This window comes from Mus pahari, chromosome 14 (assembly GCF_900095145.1).
Source record: "Mus pahari chromosome 14, PAHARI_EIJ_v1.1, whole genome shotgun sequence".
Lineage (NCBI taxonomy): Eukaryota > Metazoa > Chordata > Mammalia > Rodentia > Muridae > Mus > Mus pahari.
In genome coordinates, this window is record NC_034603.1 from 85,142,589 (window position 1) to 85,161,363 (window position 18,775).

General features: G+C 52.4%; 1 protein-coding gene across 2 annotated transcripts in view; it reads left to right on the forward strand.

Moving 5' to 3' along the window:
* Pgs1 (phosphatidylglycerophosphate synthase 1) overlaps positions 1 to 18,775 on the forward strand; it is a 38,064-nt gene that overhangs the window by 10,654 nt on the left and 8,635 nt on the right. The window contains exons 2-8 of one of the 2 annotated variants that reach the window (XR_003845139.1): positions 408 to 597; positions 3,136 to 3,213; positions 4,546 to 4,645; positions 5,289 to 5,478; positions 6,059 to 6,237; positions 8,281 to 8,802; positions 17,811 to 17,886. Coding sequence is in view for 1 of the 2 variants with exons in the window: in XM_021213639.1 (XP_021069298.1) it covers positions 408 to 597; positions 3,136 to 3,213; positions 4,546 to 4,645; positions 5,289 to 5,478; positions 6,059 to 6,237; positions 8,281 to 8,802; positions 17,738 to 17,886 (1,408 nt within the window). In the remaining variant the exon portion in view is untranslated. Of the gene's footprint in view, positions 1 to 407; positions 598 to 3,135; positions 3,214 to 4,545; positions 4,646 to 5,288; positions 5,479 to 6,058; positions 6,238 to 8,280; positions 8,803 to 17,737; positions 17,887 to 18,775 lie in introns of both variants that reach the window. The other variant, XM_021213639.1, reaches the window with a different exon arrangement.

The window sequence follows — 18,775 nt, forward strand, 5'->3', positions numbered from 1 at the left end:
GACACTCCAGAAGAGGGCGTCAGATCCTGTTATGGATGGTTATGAGCCACCATGTGGTTGCTGGGATTTGAACTCCGGACCTTTGGAAGAGCAGTCAGGTGCTCTTACCCACTGAGCCATCTCACCAGCCCCCCTTTTTTTTTTGAGGTGGATTTGTGTCAAAGGACAGATTGAACCAGGCAGGAACTTTTGTGAGCTTTCTTGGTTAGGAGTGACTTTGGTTAGGCTTGTATATCGGTGTTACACTTTGGTTGTGTAGCACTGACCACTTCAAGGTGCTAGGAGGAAGAAGGCTTAAATTAAAATGGAAAAAAATCTGAAATGGCCAAAACACTCTCCCAGCAGAGGTGGTCAGTCCCCAGAGATATTTGAAAAAGGGTAACTCATTTGCATGTTTCCTTAACCAGGTCACCATGGCTGTTATTGGCTCCCTTGCTGTCCCCAACCGTTCCTCAGGTCACCTCCCCACCTTGCTGCCTATGTCCTGAGGGTGTGCACAGGTTCCAGTGGATCAGAAACCTGGTCCCAGAATTTGGAGTCTCCAGCTCTCATGTCAGGGTACTCTCTTCCCCTGCAGAGTTCTTCGAGCTCATGAAGGTAAGTTGCTTGAGAGACCAAGGACAGATTGGATGGGGGGTTTCAGGGCTTGGTGGGTCCTGACACCCTGTCATAGACACTTCTAGTGCAACTCTGCTTTGCCTGGTCCTTTTCTGTATAGGTGTGGGGCCATGTATGAGGACCCCCTCCCCAGGTGTCATCTTCATGGGGAGATCTGACATGGGATTTGAGGTGTGTGCATGGCCATTTGGTGACTTCATACCAGGACACTTGTACTCTGTGGCTTGGGTCCTGGCGTGCGTCTGTCTGTGGTGTGTGTGTGCACGCGTGCGTGCACGTGTTTCCCTTCTCTTGAGCAGAGTCCCTTGGCATCTAGGGTTTGCTTTCCATAGTATTCACGTTGATAGCACCTGAGTCAGAATGAGGTAACTCAGCACTGACTAATCTTAACTATGTGAACTTTGCGTTTATATTAGCAGTGGTTTTAGATGAAGATCCAAGGAGGAGGATGGCCAGCAGGGTACTAGGAAACAGCAGCGGACGCAGGTGGAGGTTCCTCTGTAGAAAGTGGAGAAGCCTGCTGTCTCTGTCCTCTCGTCCTCTGCCTGTGTTGATCCATTTCTGCCTGGTTCATTCTTTCTGTGTGCCCACGGCCAGGCTATGCTCAGATTGTGCCGTGTGTGGCCAGTGCCCGTGGGGCCTTGGCTCTACTCACACCCTGCTTCTCTGTCCTCTTCCTCGTGTGAGGACGGTCCTGCAGTGTAACTTGGAGAAACAGGTTATTCCAGGGAGTGGGTGACCGGTGTACTCTGCTGTCACAGATGCTCTTCTAGTCAGGGGGCCAGGCCAGGCCAGGCTCTGCACCTGCCCACACTGGGGAGGCAGCAGGGGCCCAGCTCTGGGCTGAGAAGATAAGAGGGCAGGTTCTCCACCTGAGGCACTGCGTGTCTTGCTGTGATGGATACTTGCCCCAGTGTCCTCTGGCTGGCCCCATGTCTTCCTTATGCAGGGGTTGACTGGGGTCCTGCAGTGAGTAGCTGTGTACACTTTGGTGGCTGGGGTCCATCTGAGGCTCTGCCTGTTGTTTTTTTCCTTCACCCTCATGTCTGTAGATTGTATTTTAATAGACAGTGAAAGAAAGGAAGCAGCGGGCCGTGGTGTTGTCTCTTCTCCTGTGCCTAGGCATTTCCTAGGGCTGTGCTCATGCATATGTCTAGTCCAGATGCCCAACCCCGTGTGGAGTCTAGCCGGGCTGATATCCCTTCTTAAGTCGCAGGCTTGAGCTGTGCGGCTTTGACCCTCCTCCTAATCATGTCTCCGATGTCCTTTGGAGTTAACTTTGTGAGTTTTTTGGAGACTGAGTCTTATGTTGCCCTGTCTGACCCCTAACTCAATATGAACTGATCTTGTCTTGTCTCCCCAGAGCTGGTGTGGTATGTGTGCATGGCTGTTCTCTGTATGCTTGCTGCCATCTCTGGGGTGTGGGCTGCCTAGGGCTTTAGAGATACGGGGACCTTTATTCTCATGGGTGGGAACAGAGCCTAGGGATACTGGCTCTTGAGACAACTTGGGATGTGTCGTGTGTGTGTGTGTGTGTGTGTGTGTGTGTGTGTACACACCCATGCTTGATTACATACAGCTGATCAGGTACAGGACAACATACACACTCCCTTTGCTGGCAGTCCTGTGTCTCAGAGGTCAGTACCTCTGGGTGGGGTCTTCCTGCTCCTGACCTGGATGAGCATACATGTGTCTGTGTAGGTGAGGCTGTGTGTGTGCTCTCTTAGCAGGACGTTGTAGGGTGACTTCTCAGGGTCCAAAGACCTCTTTCATTCTGGGGTTGGAGAGAGTGCTCAGCTGGGAGGTAAAGTGCTTGCCTCACAAGCATGAATCTGAGTTCCATCCCAGCCTTACCCAGGTCATGCGCACTCTTCAATCCAGTGCTGGTGACACGGGCTGGTGGACTTCTAGGGTGTGCTGGCCAGCCAGCCTGTTTGATGAGTTCCAGGCTGGTGACACCCTCTCAAAAGTAAATAAGACATACGGTGGAACAACTCAAGGTAGTTCTATACTTCCATATGCATTGTCTACACACGTTTATGTGGCTAGCACTTATACAAACATGCATGTGCATACATACAAACATAACACACACACACACACACTCTCTCTCTCCTTCACCTATTCGTGCTTACATTGCATTTTGTTGTCCAGTTATACTGTACCTTGCCTTGCAGAATGAGTGTTTTTTTTTTTTTTTTTTTTTGTTTTTTCGAGACAGGGTTTCTCTGTATAGCCCTGGCTGTCCTGGAACTCACTTTGTAGACCAGGCTGGCCTCGAACTCAGAAATCTGCCTGCCTCTGCCTCCTGAGTGCTGGGATTAAAGGCGAGGGCCACCATGCCCGGCTGCAGAATAAGTGTTTTGAATTAGGGTTGTGGATCCGCCTTTGAGAAGTGGCTGTGTGTGCTGGGCTGCTGTGAGTGTGTAGAGCCATTCAGTTTGCAGTGTGATTTGCCTCCCTGTGGAGGGATGAAAACAATGACTCTGACTTAAGAGTTGTTTCTCCTCTTTGCAGGGGCAGATAAAAATAGCCAAGAGGCGAGTTGTGATGGCATCCCTCTACTTGGGGACAGGGCCTTTGGAACAGGAACTGGTAAGGCTTAGGGCAGATGGTCCCAGCAGCAGCTGGAGCCAGTCTCACCATGTCACAGCTGACTCCAGATGCCTTTCTGGCCTCCAGATGTAGGTGTGTCAGTTGTGTGTGTGTGTGTGTGTGTGTGTGTGAAGACAGTGTAGGAGGCCCAATTAGGTGCTTGCCAACAGCACCTCCCCCACCTTACAGGACTCTCAGGGCTGCTCTACATGGCCATAACCCAGGGGCCAGAGCAGGTCCACAGCCTGCTTTTGTGCAGTCTCTGAAGAATGGTACCTGCATTTCCAAGAAATTGGAAGAAAAATAAAGAATATGAGTCATGTGAGGTGCATGATGTTTACCTGTCAATACAGTTGTAGTATAGTGGGTGTGGCCACATTCACCCTGTCCTGTGACAGCACAGTCGTTGTGGGCGTGGCCACATGTATCTTCTATGATAGCCACACAGCTGAGTCATCCTGATAGAGACCATCTCTGGCTCACAAAACCTAAGATATTTAGCCCATGGCCTTTTTAGAAAAAGGTTTTTTGGCTGTGCACTAGGCAGAGGAGCCCAAATGCAGTTAGGGTTGGCTGGCTGCTGCTGGGTTTGCTGAGGCTGGCATTGGGTGCCAGGGCTTGGCCAGCCTTGTTCTGCCTGAGCTGACTGGCATGCCATAGCTGGGGAAGTGGAAGCCACATGCTGTGTCCAGGATGCTCTCTGGCTATAGAGGACCATGGCAGGCAGTGTGGGTGGAGTTGGGACTTATGAATATGGCTAATCTGTCCTATCTCTAGGCCCGTTTTTCAGGGAGGGTTGGAAGGAGTATGCCTGTGGTGATTGTTTTTTGTGGAAGTACTGTAGAGGAGACTGGTGTGTAGGAACTGGGGAAGGGTGGAGGAATTGGTGTGTGTAGCACGGGAGGAGCCTGAGCATGCTCCATGTGTCCCTCTCTGTCCCAGCCGTCCTGTCTGTTGCCAGCTTGGGAAGCTTGTCTCTCTCACAGGAGAGGGATGCAATGTCCAGACCACAGGGGAGGGCCAGGGGGCAGGTTGTACTCTTTAGCAGATTCTCACCTAGCACCCCAGTAGGGGAGGAGGGCACTGGTGTATCTGGAGGAGAATGTTTGTGGAGACATGGGAGTTGGTGATTTAGAGATCTGAGACCCAGGTTGTCAAACACAGTACACCTCTGCCCTGCTGATGTCCAGGGTGGAGAAGGAGCTTGGTGGTAGCTAACAGCTCATGTAGAGTGGCTCTGGTGTTTCCAGAGAGGGTGGTGAGCTGATTCATTTCCTAGGTGCCACACAGCTCTTTGGTTTCATATATGTCCTTTTGATTCTTTTCCTGCAGGTGGATTGTCTGGAAAGCTCTCTAGAAAAGTCACTCCAAGCGAAGTTTCCCTCTGACCTCAAGGTCTCCATTCTCCTGGACTTCACCAGAGGTTCAAGAGGTAGGCGCTCCACACTTCCTCTCTCTCTACTTTTGAGGACATCCTAGGATCAGGGCTGCCCAGGGCTGCCTGCTTGTCCCAGTCCTCATTCCTTCTGTAGCAGTCGCTTGTCTGGCGTCCAACTTGGAACAGTGTGGGCAGAAAAAGAGCTTTCCTGAGTCTGCAGCTACTCAGGGTCTGTCTCCTGGCCCAGCTTCCTTAGGCCTTGCTTTATTTTAAGGCTTTGTGTGTGGGGTCCCCAGTGCTTGAAGCCAAGTTCCAAGGTTACCTGTTTCTGGAAGGCAGTTCGCCTTCCTCCCAGAGACTCAGGCCAGAGTATCTAAACAACTGCTGTAGGCTGTGGGCTAGATCTAAGTCAGTATTGGCAGTCTGGCTCCTCTGATGGCACAGAGTGGGAGTGGCCCCCAGGAAGCAGTTGATAGAGTTGCCAGGAGTAGGGCAGCTAGCATGGTTGAGCAGCTAGCTAGCTCTCCTTCCTTAAGTGTGATTGGCTCGCCAGAAGCAGCACCGTTGATGTGGCTGGTTAGACCATGTCCCAGATAAAGTGAGGCTCCCAGGGAGTTGGTCTGTCTGACAGCAATCAGGACACCTGTCTTTCCTGGTAGGAATAAGTTACAGGTGTTTCCTCTGCCGTCATACTCAGGTAGGAAGAACTCTCGAACTATGCTGCTCCCACTCCTGCAGAGGTTTCCAGAGCGCGTGCGTGTTTCCCTCTTCCACACGCCAAACCTCCGAGGACTCCTCCGACTCCTTATCCCTGAGCGCTTCAACGAGACCATCGGCCTCCAGCACATCAAGGTGTACCTCTTTGACAACAACGTCATCTTGAGTGGGTGAGCACTCTGTGGTGTTCTCTAGCAGGGAGTCCAGTTCAAGGAGCAAGGCCAGTCTGCCCCCTAAGTCCTTAGAGAAGATGCTGGGCTGCTTGTAAATGGCATTCTCGCCTCTTCAGCCCCTCCTCTGGAAGGCTGGAAGACCAGCAGTACTGGCACTGACCACTGTGCTGAGCCTCTATGCCTAGTCTCTGTACCATTTCACTGTTTTTCATGCGACTCTGTGACTATGTTCATTTTAGGCAAAGAGAATAGATCAGAGAGGACACATAACTGCCAGGCCAAGCTCAGGAGTCACAAACTGAGTTGGATAGAAGCCCAGGGCTGTGGGTTGTGACTTCACTGGGACAGCTGTGTGGAGTCCTGTACCTGTTCTCCACCTGGGTTGACTCCCTTTGTGGGCGCCATCTCTGTTCTTTCTGTTACTCAGTGTGATCCTGGCTAATGTCCTGCAGGTGCTCAGTGGTTGTTCTGGTTTCATCCCGTCATGGAATTGTCATTCCTCACCCACTTACCTCAGAGCCTTGGCCTTGCCCAGTCTTGGCTGTGTCCTCATCTGATTTTTTTTTTTTCTTTATAGTGCAAACCTGAGTGACTCGTACTTCACCAACCGCCAGGACCGCTACGTGTTCTTGCAGGACTGTGCTGAGATCGCAGACTTCTTCACAGAGCTGGTGGACGCTGTGGGGGATGTGTCCTTGCAGTTGCAGGGTGATGACACAGTGGAGGTTGTGGATGGGATGGTGCACCCTTACAAAGGTAGGACCCCTATGAAGTGTCTGCTGCCTTCTGTGCACCTAAGGCCAGAGGAACAAACACTACTTTGGTGTCTGTCCCTGTCCCAGTCCCAGTTGTAGGAACATATTGAAGCATTCGTTTATCTCTAAGGCCAGATAGATGTGTCTTACTGGCTCTTACATGCTCTGTAATTAAGAGCCAGCCTGGGAAGGTGGGAGTTTGGTTTTGGGTTCTGCACGTTGGGTGGGTGGGCTGGGAGACTGTCCTGTTCTTACAGGAAGCAGCCTGCCTAGTGAGCACCTTCCCAACTTGGCCTCGTCCCAAAGTCTCCTGTCACAGCGGCCCCATTGAGGTCAGTGGCCTCCTTCCTGGACAGTGCAATGGGCGTCCATCTCTGATCTCAGTGCAAGCCCTGTGCAGCAGTTCTGGGCATCCGCATTCCTGTGATGCCTGTGGCTGTGGCTTCTGGCCTCACGGGATTGCTGCTGAGTGCGCAACAGTCCACAGCTTAGGGACAACTTGGGGAAGGGGTAAAACCTGGTCCTTAATAGAAAACTTCTAGAATCCCGTGGCCTTCCTGATGGCGACTCTGCTGAGTGCCAGGGAGCTATGACTGCCCAGATAGGCCACGGTCTGCCCCAGGGAATGCTTAGCTGTTAGCACTGTGCAGTGAAGTGTCTCAGTTAAACACATTTTGTGGAAAATTTCTTTCCCTGTGGGTATACTTAGATTTGTTTTTTGGTCTCCAAGATTAAAATATAGGCTATCTGAGCCTTGAAGAAATGCTTACGTCCTGGTGTATACTGTGTCAGGCCAGGCATGACTAGTAGGGAATGGCTGTATTTAGGGACAGCTGAGACATGTCATGCTTAGGGCAGGGACAGGGACATTTGCACAGTTGGATTTTTTTCTGTTCGTAGCCCAGCCCTAAGGGGAAGCCAAGAGTCCATCTCTGACCTCAGTGCAGACTGCGCGGGTGTGGGTGACCAAGTGTGGCCCCGCTTTGTGCTGCTTGTCTTTCTGACCACTCTTGCCAAAGACTTGTTGTCTCCTGCTTCTGGATTGTCACCACCTTTATGCTCAGCACTGCCCAGACCTCAGAAGCTGTCAGTTCTCAGCCTTTTTTTTGGCTAGTGATATATCTTTCCCCATGTGTCCCTGTCTGCAGCATGTGACTTGCCCAGCACCCACCCTGCCCTCAGGCTTTTTGTGCATGGTGGCCGCTTCCCTGACTCATGTGTCCTGTAATGTATGCCTTTTCTTTTTTCTCTGTGTGAACATGTCTTTTTCCTTAATTCATCTTCATTTTCTTTCTTTTTAAATTTCCTTTGAGACAGGGTCTCCTCTAGCTCAGGTTGGCCTTGACCTTATCCTCTCATGGCATTAGAATCAGGTGTCACCACACCTGTCCCTGGCACTGTCTTTTACTCAAGCAAATAAGCTTTCTTCTTTTTTTTTTTTTCCGAAACAGGGTTTCTCTGTGTAGCCCTCGCTGTCCTGGAACTCACTTTGTAGACCAGGCTGGCCTCGAACTCAGAAATCCGCCTCCTCTGCCTCCCGAGTGCTGGGATTAAAGGTGTGTGCCACCTGGCTCGCAAATAAGCTTTCTTATTGAAGTACACAGCATGCAGCCAGCCAGCCACCATAGCCCTGCTGTTTGCCACCCCGCTGTCCTCTATCTGATTTCAGGTTTTTGTATTTGGAATTATCTGTGTCACACCCTGCCATGCTTCCATGCACAGGTCCTGTGGGCAGGCCTTATTGTCTGCTGCCTCTTGTGCTCCCTGAGCGTAGTCTGTGTTCTGTCCATGAGAACTTGTGGCACTTGCACTTACCGATCAGATGATGGATGCCTTGGGCCAGCAGAGGCTTGATGGTTTTTTACATGGGCTCATGTAGCCCAGGCTGAGTATGGCCGCCTGGCTCTCCTGCCACCACCTCCTGAGTACTGGGATCGCAGGCCTGCACCACCTCCTGAGTACTGAGATCGCAGGCCTGCACCACCTCCTGAGTACTGGGATCGCAGGCCTGCACCACCGCTCCTCCTCCTCCTGTCTTCTGCAGGTGACCGGGCCGCATACTGCAGAGCAGCTAACAAGCGGGTCATGGATGTCATCCATTCGGCCAGGACCCGGCAGCAGATGCTGCACACACAGACCTTTCACAGTGATTCTCTGCTGAGCCAGGAAGAGGCTGCAGCTGCCGGTGACCGGAGACCAGCCCCTGACACCTGGATTTACCCACTGATCCAGATGAAGCCCTTTGAGATTCAGATTGATGAGATAGTCACTGAGACCCTGCTGACAGAGGCTGAGCGGGGAGCTAAGGTCTTCCTCACCACCGGCTACTTCAACCTGACCCAGGCCTACATGGACCTGGTGCTAGGCACTCGAGCCGAGTATCAGATCCTTCTAGCCTCCCCGGAGGTGAACGGCTTCTTTGGGGCTAAGGGCGTGGCAGGCGCCATCCCAGCCGCCTATGTGCACATTGAGCGACAGTTCTACAGTGAAGTGTGTAGCCTGGGGCAGCAGGATCGGGTCCAGCTCCAGGAATATTGGCGCAGGGGTTGGACCTTTCATGCCAAAGGTATGTGGTGACCTCAGAGGGCCCCATGCCGTGGGGTGCTCTCTATGCTTGCTTCACAGCGGTCTGGGGTGTTTGCATCCACATGTGGAGCCTTACAGCAGCCCTCGCAGTGCGTGCTGCCTGTCCTAGGTCCTGTTTAGGGGTTTTAGTGGTGCAGAATACTTCTCCTTTATCTGAACAAAAGTTTAAAAATGGAAACTCTTTGGTGGGTTTTTGCTCCCTCTGGTTCTGGGGAACAAACTCAAGACGTTTACTTTTGCTATTGATATAAATTAAATTAAATCCTCAGTCCTTTGGTAGCTGTTGAGGAACATGTTCATGTAATATCTGCTAAAAGGACCCCAAGGAACTGTGTGAGGCTCCAGGCTTACACCTGCCTGTTGTGCAGAGGGCTTACCGCAGACTGCTGACTTGTCGAGAGTACTCCAGGGCTCCTGCCCTTACCTCATGTTGGTGGATTTCCTTTATGTTAGCAAGTTTCTGCCTTTTCTCCCCAGAGAAGATAGAAGCTGCATGCTCAGCGTATAGCCCTTACCTTCCACAGTGGGAGGAAGTCATGCAAACATTCATTTTTTCTCTGTGGTTCTGAGTTGGGCCCAGGGCCTTGAACGTGCTAGGCAGGTGTCCTCCACTGAGCTGTCCTGTGCATGCAGCCAGTGCCCTGGGTCGTCCACATGCAGCCCTGTGGTAGACATGGTAGATTCTACCTTGGGTATGTATGTATTTTTTTTTTTTTTAAATAAATCCATTTATTTATTTATTTATTTATTTATTTATTTATTTATTTATTTATTTATTATATGTAAGTACACTGTAGCTGTCTTCAGATACTCCAGAAGAGGGAGTCAGATCTTTTTATGGGTGGTTGTGAGCCACCATGTGGTTGCTGGGATTTGAACTCTGGACCTTTGGAAGAGCAGTCGGGTGCTCTTACCCACTGAGCCACCTCACCAGCCTGGGTATGTATTTTTTAAGAAGAGCAGCCAGGGGAGGCAGGCTCTCAGGTGTAACTCTCTGATATAGGGATGAAACATAGGGTGAAAACCTTGTGCCTGGCACCAGTTTGCCCTGTGCACCCTTGCTGAGCTTGCCCACTTCAGGGTGACTGATGAAGAACCCACCTTAACCCGAGTACTGGTTCTCTATCTGCAGAGGTACAGACAGCGTCTGGGGAGCCCAAGTCCAGCTGACTCCTCAGACGGGACCTTTTCACCCTCTGACACCAGCATTTTCAGTAGGGGATACTTTGTTACTGCTGCTGCTTGAGACAGGGCCACTGTGTAACCTGACTGGGTGTAGACCAGGCTGTCTTGGGAATCACCCGCCTCCTCTCCCCGAGTGCTGGAGTTAGAGACACGCCGGCATGCTTGGCTGGGGGGGGGGGGTGTATTTTAGGAAATACTGACATGCCTTGCTGTTGTAGAGCTGGGTCCAGTTTCTGTGTGGAATTTAATGTGGTATTTTTATTTATTTTTAAAAATACTTGTGTGTTGGTGGACGTGTGTGTGCCGTCGCCTGCTTGTAAAGGTTACAGGCCTCTCCTCCTACCAAGTGAAGGCCATCAGGCAAAAGGCTTTGTTTGTTTGAATCTGTGGTGCTGGGATGTGCTCCAGTGCCTTGTACATGTGTCAGGTTCTCGATCTCTTTCTCTCTCTGTCTCTCTCTCTTTCTCTGCTCCATCAGCCCAAAACAGGACAGAACACCTCAAAGACATTGGCTCCTCACCTTGAGACCCATGCTTTCTGTTGGGAATGGTGGAGTGACTTGCCTGTCCAGTCACCCTCCCTCCTTGTGCTGGAAGCCCTCATTCTTGCCCAGGCAGATAGTGTTGTTTGTGTGGGAATGACTGCCCCATTGTTGGTCTCATCTTAACTTGTGGGTTGAATGAAGCTTGTGGTCAGGGCAGGTAGAGCTGGCCAAAGGGTGTGTGTGGAAAGAAAGACTTTTCAGGTTGGCCCAGTTCCTTCTGGGAATGACAAGAGCCCCAGGGTGGGGCATGGAGGGAAGAGCCATGCAGCTGAGTGAAGCCAGAGCTTTGGGGGAGGTGTGCTAGTTCACAGGTCCCTGCATAGTTATAGGCAGGCCAGCCGCATGCTGCTCCAGGTACATGATGTGGCCTCAGGCCCAAGCCCCAGCATTGCAGCTGGTGAGGCTCTGGTCTTGGGTCTGGCCTCTGTTTCAGGTGTTTCCCTGACACCGCACTGATAAATTGTGCTCGAGCGTGCGTGGCCATTCCCCAGTTACACCCAACAGGCTTTTCCAGTGTGTCTGGCCTGCCTTTTCCCGGACTGCGTGCTCTTGCCCCTGCCCCCACCCTCCCACCCCAGTGTGGGTGGGGCCCTGCCATCTGTGAGTGTTGGATTAGTGGGGAGGCTGTGCATGGAGTCTCATGTCCATTCTAAGATCATGGATCTTAGAATTTGTGTGTAAGAAATGGGAAGGAGGAAGAGATGGTAGAGCTAAGTGGGGGTAGATGTTGCTGAGAGTTGATTCTGAAATAGGGTCTTTTATGTGACCTGAACTAATTGCTGTGTAATTGAGGATGTCCTTGACCTTCTGCTTCTCCTTGGTGTTGGGATTACAGCCGCTCTGAAGCACTTTCTTCTGCGTAAGAGTCCTTGCCCTAGAGCCAGGGACCAGAGGGCAGAGGTGGCTCTGTCTGTCAGGGTGAAAAAGGCCAGCACCTTTTCCTGCTTAGTGGCTGCTGTCTTCGGTGGGTCACAGTCTTTTTTGAGACACTAGCTGATAGTTTCAGGAGCCTGTATGAGTATGGGATGAGCAGGCAGTGCACAGGGTGCCTATGCGTTCTGATGGTTGGGGTAGTCAGTCATTTCCTGCAGGGCCTGTGCTGGGTACAGAACTGGGGCCTGGTTGGTTGTGTCTGTTTTGGGTCCCTGGAAAATGCATGATTACCATGCAGCTGATACCAGGGTTCTTTTGCCCAGGCTCCTACAGGACAGGCTTGGGCTGGTCTTAGCTCTTCCTGCTGCAGGAAGCCTCTGATGAAGGACAGCAGCCGCACCGGGTTTCCCTGCAGCTTTCTTGCAGAGGTTTAGGAGGCCAGGGTTTGCTCTGAGGTGTTTGCTGGGAAGCTGGGTGCAGCTTTGTGACCCTGTCAGTGTGGGCAGAGATAAGGATCGGGGCAGCCTGAGTGGATGGTGAGACCCTGGGCTGCTTGTTGCTGCCTCGTAGGGAAGTTCAGAACACGGCAGCTGGCTGCTGAAGCAGCCCTGGTGGGGAACTTATGTCATTCACAGCCCGATATCTTAGCACACTTTACTTCCACAGAACCATAAGGCGCACATAGTGTATAGAATGCCTGCTCCGCACGCCTCTTTTGCAATATGGCTTGTCTGCTGAGTTCTTATTTGGAATTTTTGAAAGTGGCTCCTAGAGAAGTTCACAGAACTTCTACAGTAGCTTCGATAGAGTGGGGTGATGGTGTAGTGCTCCCTGGTGAGGGCAGCAGCCCACAGCCAGGGAGCGCTCCCTGGGAGGAGGCTCTGAGAGAGAGCGGATGACTGACTGGGTTCACCAGGGTCTCCTCCTGGTCCTGGTGGAGTGTGGAGCATGGGTGTTAGTCCAGAGGGTCTGTGTTGAGCTTCAGCATGCTTAGTGTGGCCCTTGCTGGGTGGTCTCTATAGAGTGCTGAGGATTGCTTTTACCATCTCAGTGCTGTGAGCCGCTGCTGCCACCAGGATGGAGGAGTCCATGCTCACAAGTGGAAAGTGAGAGAGAGGCTTGGGGTAGAGCTTGGTGCCGGGCATTTGCCTACATTCAGATGTGTAGGTTCCGTCCTCAGCTCTGCAGAGCCTCTCCCCCTCCCCAGCTGGAGTATGCTTTCTACTTAGTGTATCCTGCTTTCCTACCACCAGGAAGCCAAGCACTGGTGAACTCCTAGGCGGGCCATCTTAAGCTGTCTGTCTGTAGCTTGGTTGCTGTGTCTCTGGCTGTGAAGGAGAGAGTCCTCGGGAGCAGGCAGCGGGGCACAGCTGGGTCACTACAGCCGTGCTGCTGCTCACTGATGGTTGGTTTGCTAGTCTCTGGCCTGGCCTTTAGGGTTAGTAGGACAGGGATAGTCTAGGGGCTGGCATAGTCTGTCTGACTGCATCTCGGACAGTCAGCCTCTTTGAGCAGGTGCTGTGGGTTCACCGGGGTCCCCCCACCCCCTGGTCCTGGTGGAGTGTGGAGCATGTGTGTTAGGGCACGGTGTTAGTCCAGAGGAGTCAAGCTCCATCATGCTTAACTTGGTGCCTGCAGGGCAGCTTTAGCAGAACCTAAGAGTGTGAAGTCAGCTGTGTCTCAGCCCTGCCCAGTGGTGAAGCCAGCTGCGTTAATCAGGCCATCACTTTGACTTCTTGCCCTGAGCAAGACTTGTCAGTCTTGTCCCTGTTGTGTCCTGAGAGCCAGCAGCCCTGTTAGGTGGGGACCACACCCATGCTCACTGTACAGTAAGCTGCCTTGTCCATCTGCCAGGGCCACAGGCTCAGTGCACACAACCCCCCCCCCCCTCATTTTTGGGGGAATCACAAAGGACTGAGCATATTGACTTGATTTCTTTTAGATGAAGAGTTCTAGATTAACAAAGCCTCTCTGGATTAGAGACTTCTGGCTGTACAGATGGAATCTGTTAATGACTGACAGGATGTCATTATTTTTATTGTCTTCCCGACAGGCTGGTTGGCATCTTGCCCAAAGGTGAGCTGATGAGGTAGCTTGGCAGACCCACCCTGTTCACCTGGGCTCCATGTGGGGTGGCTGTCACCATGCATAGGACCACCTCAGGTGACAAACTCCAGCCCCAAGGCCTCAGGAGTTTTAGTCCCTCTGACACCAGAATGGAGGACTAGTGCTCATCTGTGGGAGACCAGAGCTGTGATATCTTCTCTCTCCTGGTTTCACAGGGGTCTGAGACTCTGGAGCTCACAGAACAGTGTGGGGCTATGGGAGGCTATAGAAGTTCATCTGTCTAGAGAAGTCCTCAGAGAAGACTCTGGCCTCCAAGTGCAGAACTCCTGATTTTCTTGTTTCGGGTTATCTATTCTATCTTACATGTGCTCTGCCTGCATGTGTCTCTGTGTGCCTGGTGCTTCCAGAGATCAGAAGAACACACTGCAGCTCCTGGAATTGGAGTTAAGAGTTGTGTAGATGCTGGGTTCCAAACCCAGATCCTCTGGAAGAGCAGCTGTGCTCTTGACCACTGAGCGTCTCTCCAGCCTAGATGCTTGTCTTATTTTTAAGCATTTAATCTACTTGTTTAGGAAGCTACACCACTGTGATTTTGTTCAGATATTAACATGGCACCTATGTGCCTTGCATGGATCATGGAAGGCACTGGGGGTTGTGTCTCCTGCTCTTTTGGGACTTCTGTCTGAGAGGGACCTGTTTAGATCATGGCAGGCAAAAGCCCTAAGCAGCAGGGATCCAGACTGGAAAGGAGTCCAGGTCAGGGCGAGCCTCTCTGTGCAAAGACCAGAGGGAGTGGGACACAGCATGCCTGCCCAGCACAGATAGATACAGTGCAGTCCCAGCCCAGCTCCTCTTGCATGGCTCAATGCATTGGGAGTGCTGTCTGTGCCAGGGCAGAGCAAAGGGTGGCCAGGGCTTGTTTGAAAGTGCTGGAGGCCTCTGTTGTGCAAAGGTGCCTAGAAAAGGACTTCATTTGCGGTTTTGACACTAGGTCTCATTCTGTAGCCCAGGCCAGCCTTGAATTCATAGAATCCTTCCCCAACCTTTTGAGTACCAGGGTTACAGGTGTGAGCCACTCCCAGGAAGGTGACTTTTTTTTTTTTTTTTTTTTGAAGAGATTAAAGTCAGGAGACAGCAGGGGACCTTGGCCTCTGAGTACAGACTACCGCCTAGTGTTGCAGTCATGGCAGTAGCTGCAGTGACTTCCCCACTCTCCCTGGTACTCAGGGCTACTGAGTTTCCCTTGGCTACAAAGCACCCTACCCCCTATCCACTCCCCAAAGTGCTTTTGCCTTCCCTAAGCCACTAGTTCCTGGAATTGAGGAGATGTTGGGCACAAAGGTCAGGCTTTGGGGTGAGGAATTAGAGCTTGATGATTGGTTTACAACCCCTGTGCTGGAAATGTGTTTCCTCCTCTGCCCTTAGAGCCTCCTGTGTACGGGATGGGGGAGCTTTTAGGGGGAGCTGCTGGGCGTAGCTGGGCCCAACCAAGGAAGGGAGATGAATCCCCAGTATTTCAGCCAATGCTTCAAGCACCTGACTTGGAACCTAAATGGGGAGACTCCTGGTGTACTGGCCTCACAGGCCTCCCTGGGGCTTAGCACCAGTGACCACGGCCCATAGCATGGGCAGTATCTCTAGCAGTGCTCCATCTGTCTCTCTTTGGGTTCACCTAGTGCTAGTCTTTTTTTGTGTGTGTGTGTGTCCATATGTTTATGCATACTCTCGCAGAAAGAGAGAGACAGAGACAGAGCGAGCACATTGTCTTGTGCACCCTAGGCTGGCCTTGAGCTCTTGATGTAGTTGAGGGCATCTGACCTTGAACATCTGTTCCTATTAGGTCTAGCAAGCCCCAGCTGACCTGGAACTTGAATCTGTAGCTTGAAGTACTGCTTCTCGAGTGCTGGGGTTACAGGTATAAGCCAACATGACAGCTGCTCATCGACGGTTTTTGAGACAGGGTCTTTTGTGTATCAGCTGACCCTAAACTTGATTTGTAGGCTTTGATAAGGTGACTCAGCAGCCAGAGATGCTTGCTGTGCAAGCCTGACAGCTTGAGTGCCGTCCCCAGAGCCATGTGAAGGTGGGAGGGGAGGACCAGCTCCGTCCAGCCGTTCTCTGAGCTCCATGTGTGCTCTCTGGCATGTGCATCCCAGAGTCAGGCTGACTCTGACACTCTGATCCTTAGGCCTCCACCTCCGAGTGCTGGGCTCTGTGCTGAGATCATCCCAGGGTTCCGTGTGCATGCTAGGACAGCATTCTGTCAGCTCACTGAGCTACACCCCAGACTTCCAGGGACAAGACTGTAGGGCACTGGGCAGGGCATCCTCAGGTCTCAGGCCACAAGGGTCTCTGGGCTCTGAGTCACTGTCATTGTGTCATGCTAGCTACAAGTTTTGTGGTGAATGACAAGCCTGTTTGTAGCTGCAGTGGAGGGCTGTCAATAGGTTTCTCTGGTGTTCAGTGCTTTAGAATTTCTCTGGGCTAGAACTAGCCCCACCCTGGTCTACTCCCCCAAACACCTTTTTCTCCCCAGACTGTTGTCTGTTTCTTGCTCCTGGAATGGTAGGCACACTGGGGACCAAGGTCAGGCTCTGGGGTGAGGAGCTGGAGCTTGACAGTAGGTTAAACACGTCTCTAGAAAGGTCCACGTAGGGTCCGCCTAAGACCTGGGCTTGGCGACAGTAGGCACTTGAAGGTCAGCCTAGGCTTGTGAGGAGGCAGTGGTAGGAGCAGTGGTTACAACCTTCCCCCCAGGGTCATAGTCTCAGGGTTTGCTGCTCAGGGAGTAGGCGCTAGAGGAAAATCTTGCTCTTCATATGTGGGAAGCAGCCTGGCCCATGGAGGGCGTCCCCCTCTTTTCTTTGAGCAAGATCAGAAGGTGGTTGGCAAGTTGTACCAAGCAGACCCAGTCTGGGTGCAGTGGCAGTGGGAAGGAAGGATTCCTGTCCCGAGGATTCTTTGCCCTGGTTCCATGCTATGGGAAAGCTGAGGTAGGGACAGGGAAACTTAAAACACGAAAAACTGTTGGCGTATAAGAGTAGACATGGCCTGGATCCCTGGGTAGGGAGAGCCGCCTGGAGCAGAGCAGCCGGCAAAGGGGTGGGAGGGACACCAGCCTCTGGCCTCTTGCCTTACAGTGGTAGAGGCCTGCTGAAGGCGGCAGATGGCTTTGCTGAGGCCTTACAGGGCAGGACACCAGCACAGGAGTGAGCAGCAGCCCTATCAGCTGCTGCCCAAGGAGTTCTTGAAACTCTCTGCTCTGCATGGACATTAGGAAGCAGTTTTTGGCTGTAGCAGCTTGTGTGTTACATACAGGCCGTGTGTCTGTGATGTCTCTGCATGTGTGTGGGCTCTCTGTGGATCTTGTTGATGGAAGATCTGTGGTGGGAGGGCCACGGGGATCTGGCCCAATGCAGGCCAGGGGAGCTGACTGGGTTTCCTGGATAAGCTTCCTCAGGGAAGAAGGGTAGAGGCTAGGCTAGGCCTGGGAGGATAGATGCTCAGGACTGGTTCTGTGGGGGCTTGGCTGTGAAGCCTTGGAGCTTGAGATCATAGAAGAGGGTGCAGAATGGGACCTGCCACAGGCATCCTAGTAGTACTTAAGATTCTGCTAGAACAGCAGTGTCCCCATGTGTGCTGTGACAGGGCAGCTTCTGTGAGACCCACTGGCAGCTTCTTTATGTGGCGCAGGTGGTAACTAGAGACATGAGCAAACTCCCAGGTATCCTGAGGTAGAGAAGGTGGGCAGCTGTATGTAGGCCGGCCTGGTCCTGCCAAATGCCTCTACCACCATGTGACAGCCGCCTCTGCTGCTAGGTAGCCCACTTGCCTGTTTGTTCTGGGCTCCCAGGAGGGATGGAGGCTCTGGTGCAGGAACCTTGAGCTGAGCTGCACTATGCCAGCAGATGCTTCAGGCAGGTGACAGAGCTGGGGCTAGTGGCCTCTCTGGAGAGCAGTTAGGGGGAGGGGAAGATTCCAAGGACAGCATTGACAAAGTTCCTTCAAAGAAGCCAGCTCTCCCTGCTAGGGATGTGAGCCACAGCCGAAGTAGCAGAGAGCAGAATGGCCTTCCTTCCACTCAGTGGTCCGGAGCACCATGGCAGTAGCAGACAGCAGGGAGCCTGGTTCAGTGTGCCCCGATGCTGCCCTGTGGCTGCCTCCCTCCTAGGTTGAGAGGATGGTGTGTGGCAGAGACCTGGCAGGTGTTGAGCTCACTTCCTGTCTGCACTTCCTTTTCCCGCAGGCCTCTGGCTGTACCTGGCAGGGAGCAGCCTGCCCTGCCTCACGCTGATTGGCTCTCCTAATTTTGGGTACAGGTCAGTTCACCGGGACCTGGAGGCCCAGATTGCCATCGTGACGGAGAGCCGGTCCCTGCAGCAGCAGCTTCATCAGGTTGGTTGGAGTGGTAGGGTTCTTGGGTACATGGTTGTCCTCACAGGCGTCTCCTGCCTTTGTCAGCTAAGATAGGAAATGAGATCGTGTGTCCCTTAAGTCTAACAGAAACCCTGCAAGGCTAGACCTTTGACTATTGATCACACTGCCAGGGTAGGCTTGAACCTCGCCGAGGCCATTCCCTCCTTCCATGCTGGAGAGACCACCACTTCCTCACTGGGGTATGGGGTCCAGTTGTTTCTAAAAGGGAGGGTGAATCCCAGGGTTTGGCTGTGGCTGTGGCTGTGGCTGTGGCTTTGGCCCTCCCTGTGGAGCAGGCAACAGACAACTCAGGACTCAAAAATGCTGTCCTGTGAATTCTCCTGCAGTAGAGCCCTGTACTTTGGTGTTGGTAGGACCTAAAAGCTTTGCTTTGTAGGAGCCCCTGTGTGGGTTGGGACAAGATTCCTATTGGAGTCTTGGATGTAGGACCCTTGCTCCAGGCAGACCTCCAGAGCCACACTTGGTGGCTTTTATTTTGGTTATTTTTTAAGTGTGTATCATGTGTTTATGAGATGAGTGTGAGTGTGATGTGAATGTGCCACAACACCTGTGTGAAAGGTAGAGGTCCATTTATGCAAATGAGCTCTCAGTGTTTGTGTCTCATGTTTACTGGGCAGGCTCCTTCTGTGCTGAGCCCTCCCGCTAGCCTGCGCACTGACGTCAGGCTGTGGTGTTTGGGAATCGCTGTTCCACAGCTTTGCTGATGGGTGGGTGGGGAAGTGGCTATTACTGCTTTGTTCTTTGAACCTGCTACTGTGTCTGGAACCTTGTCACCGAGGGCCAGGTGCCAGTAAGGGCTCTGTGACAGGGCAAGGGGAAGTGATAGCGGCCATGCCCTATAGCCAGC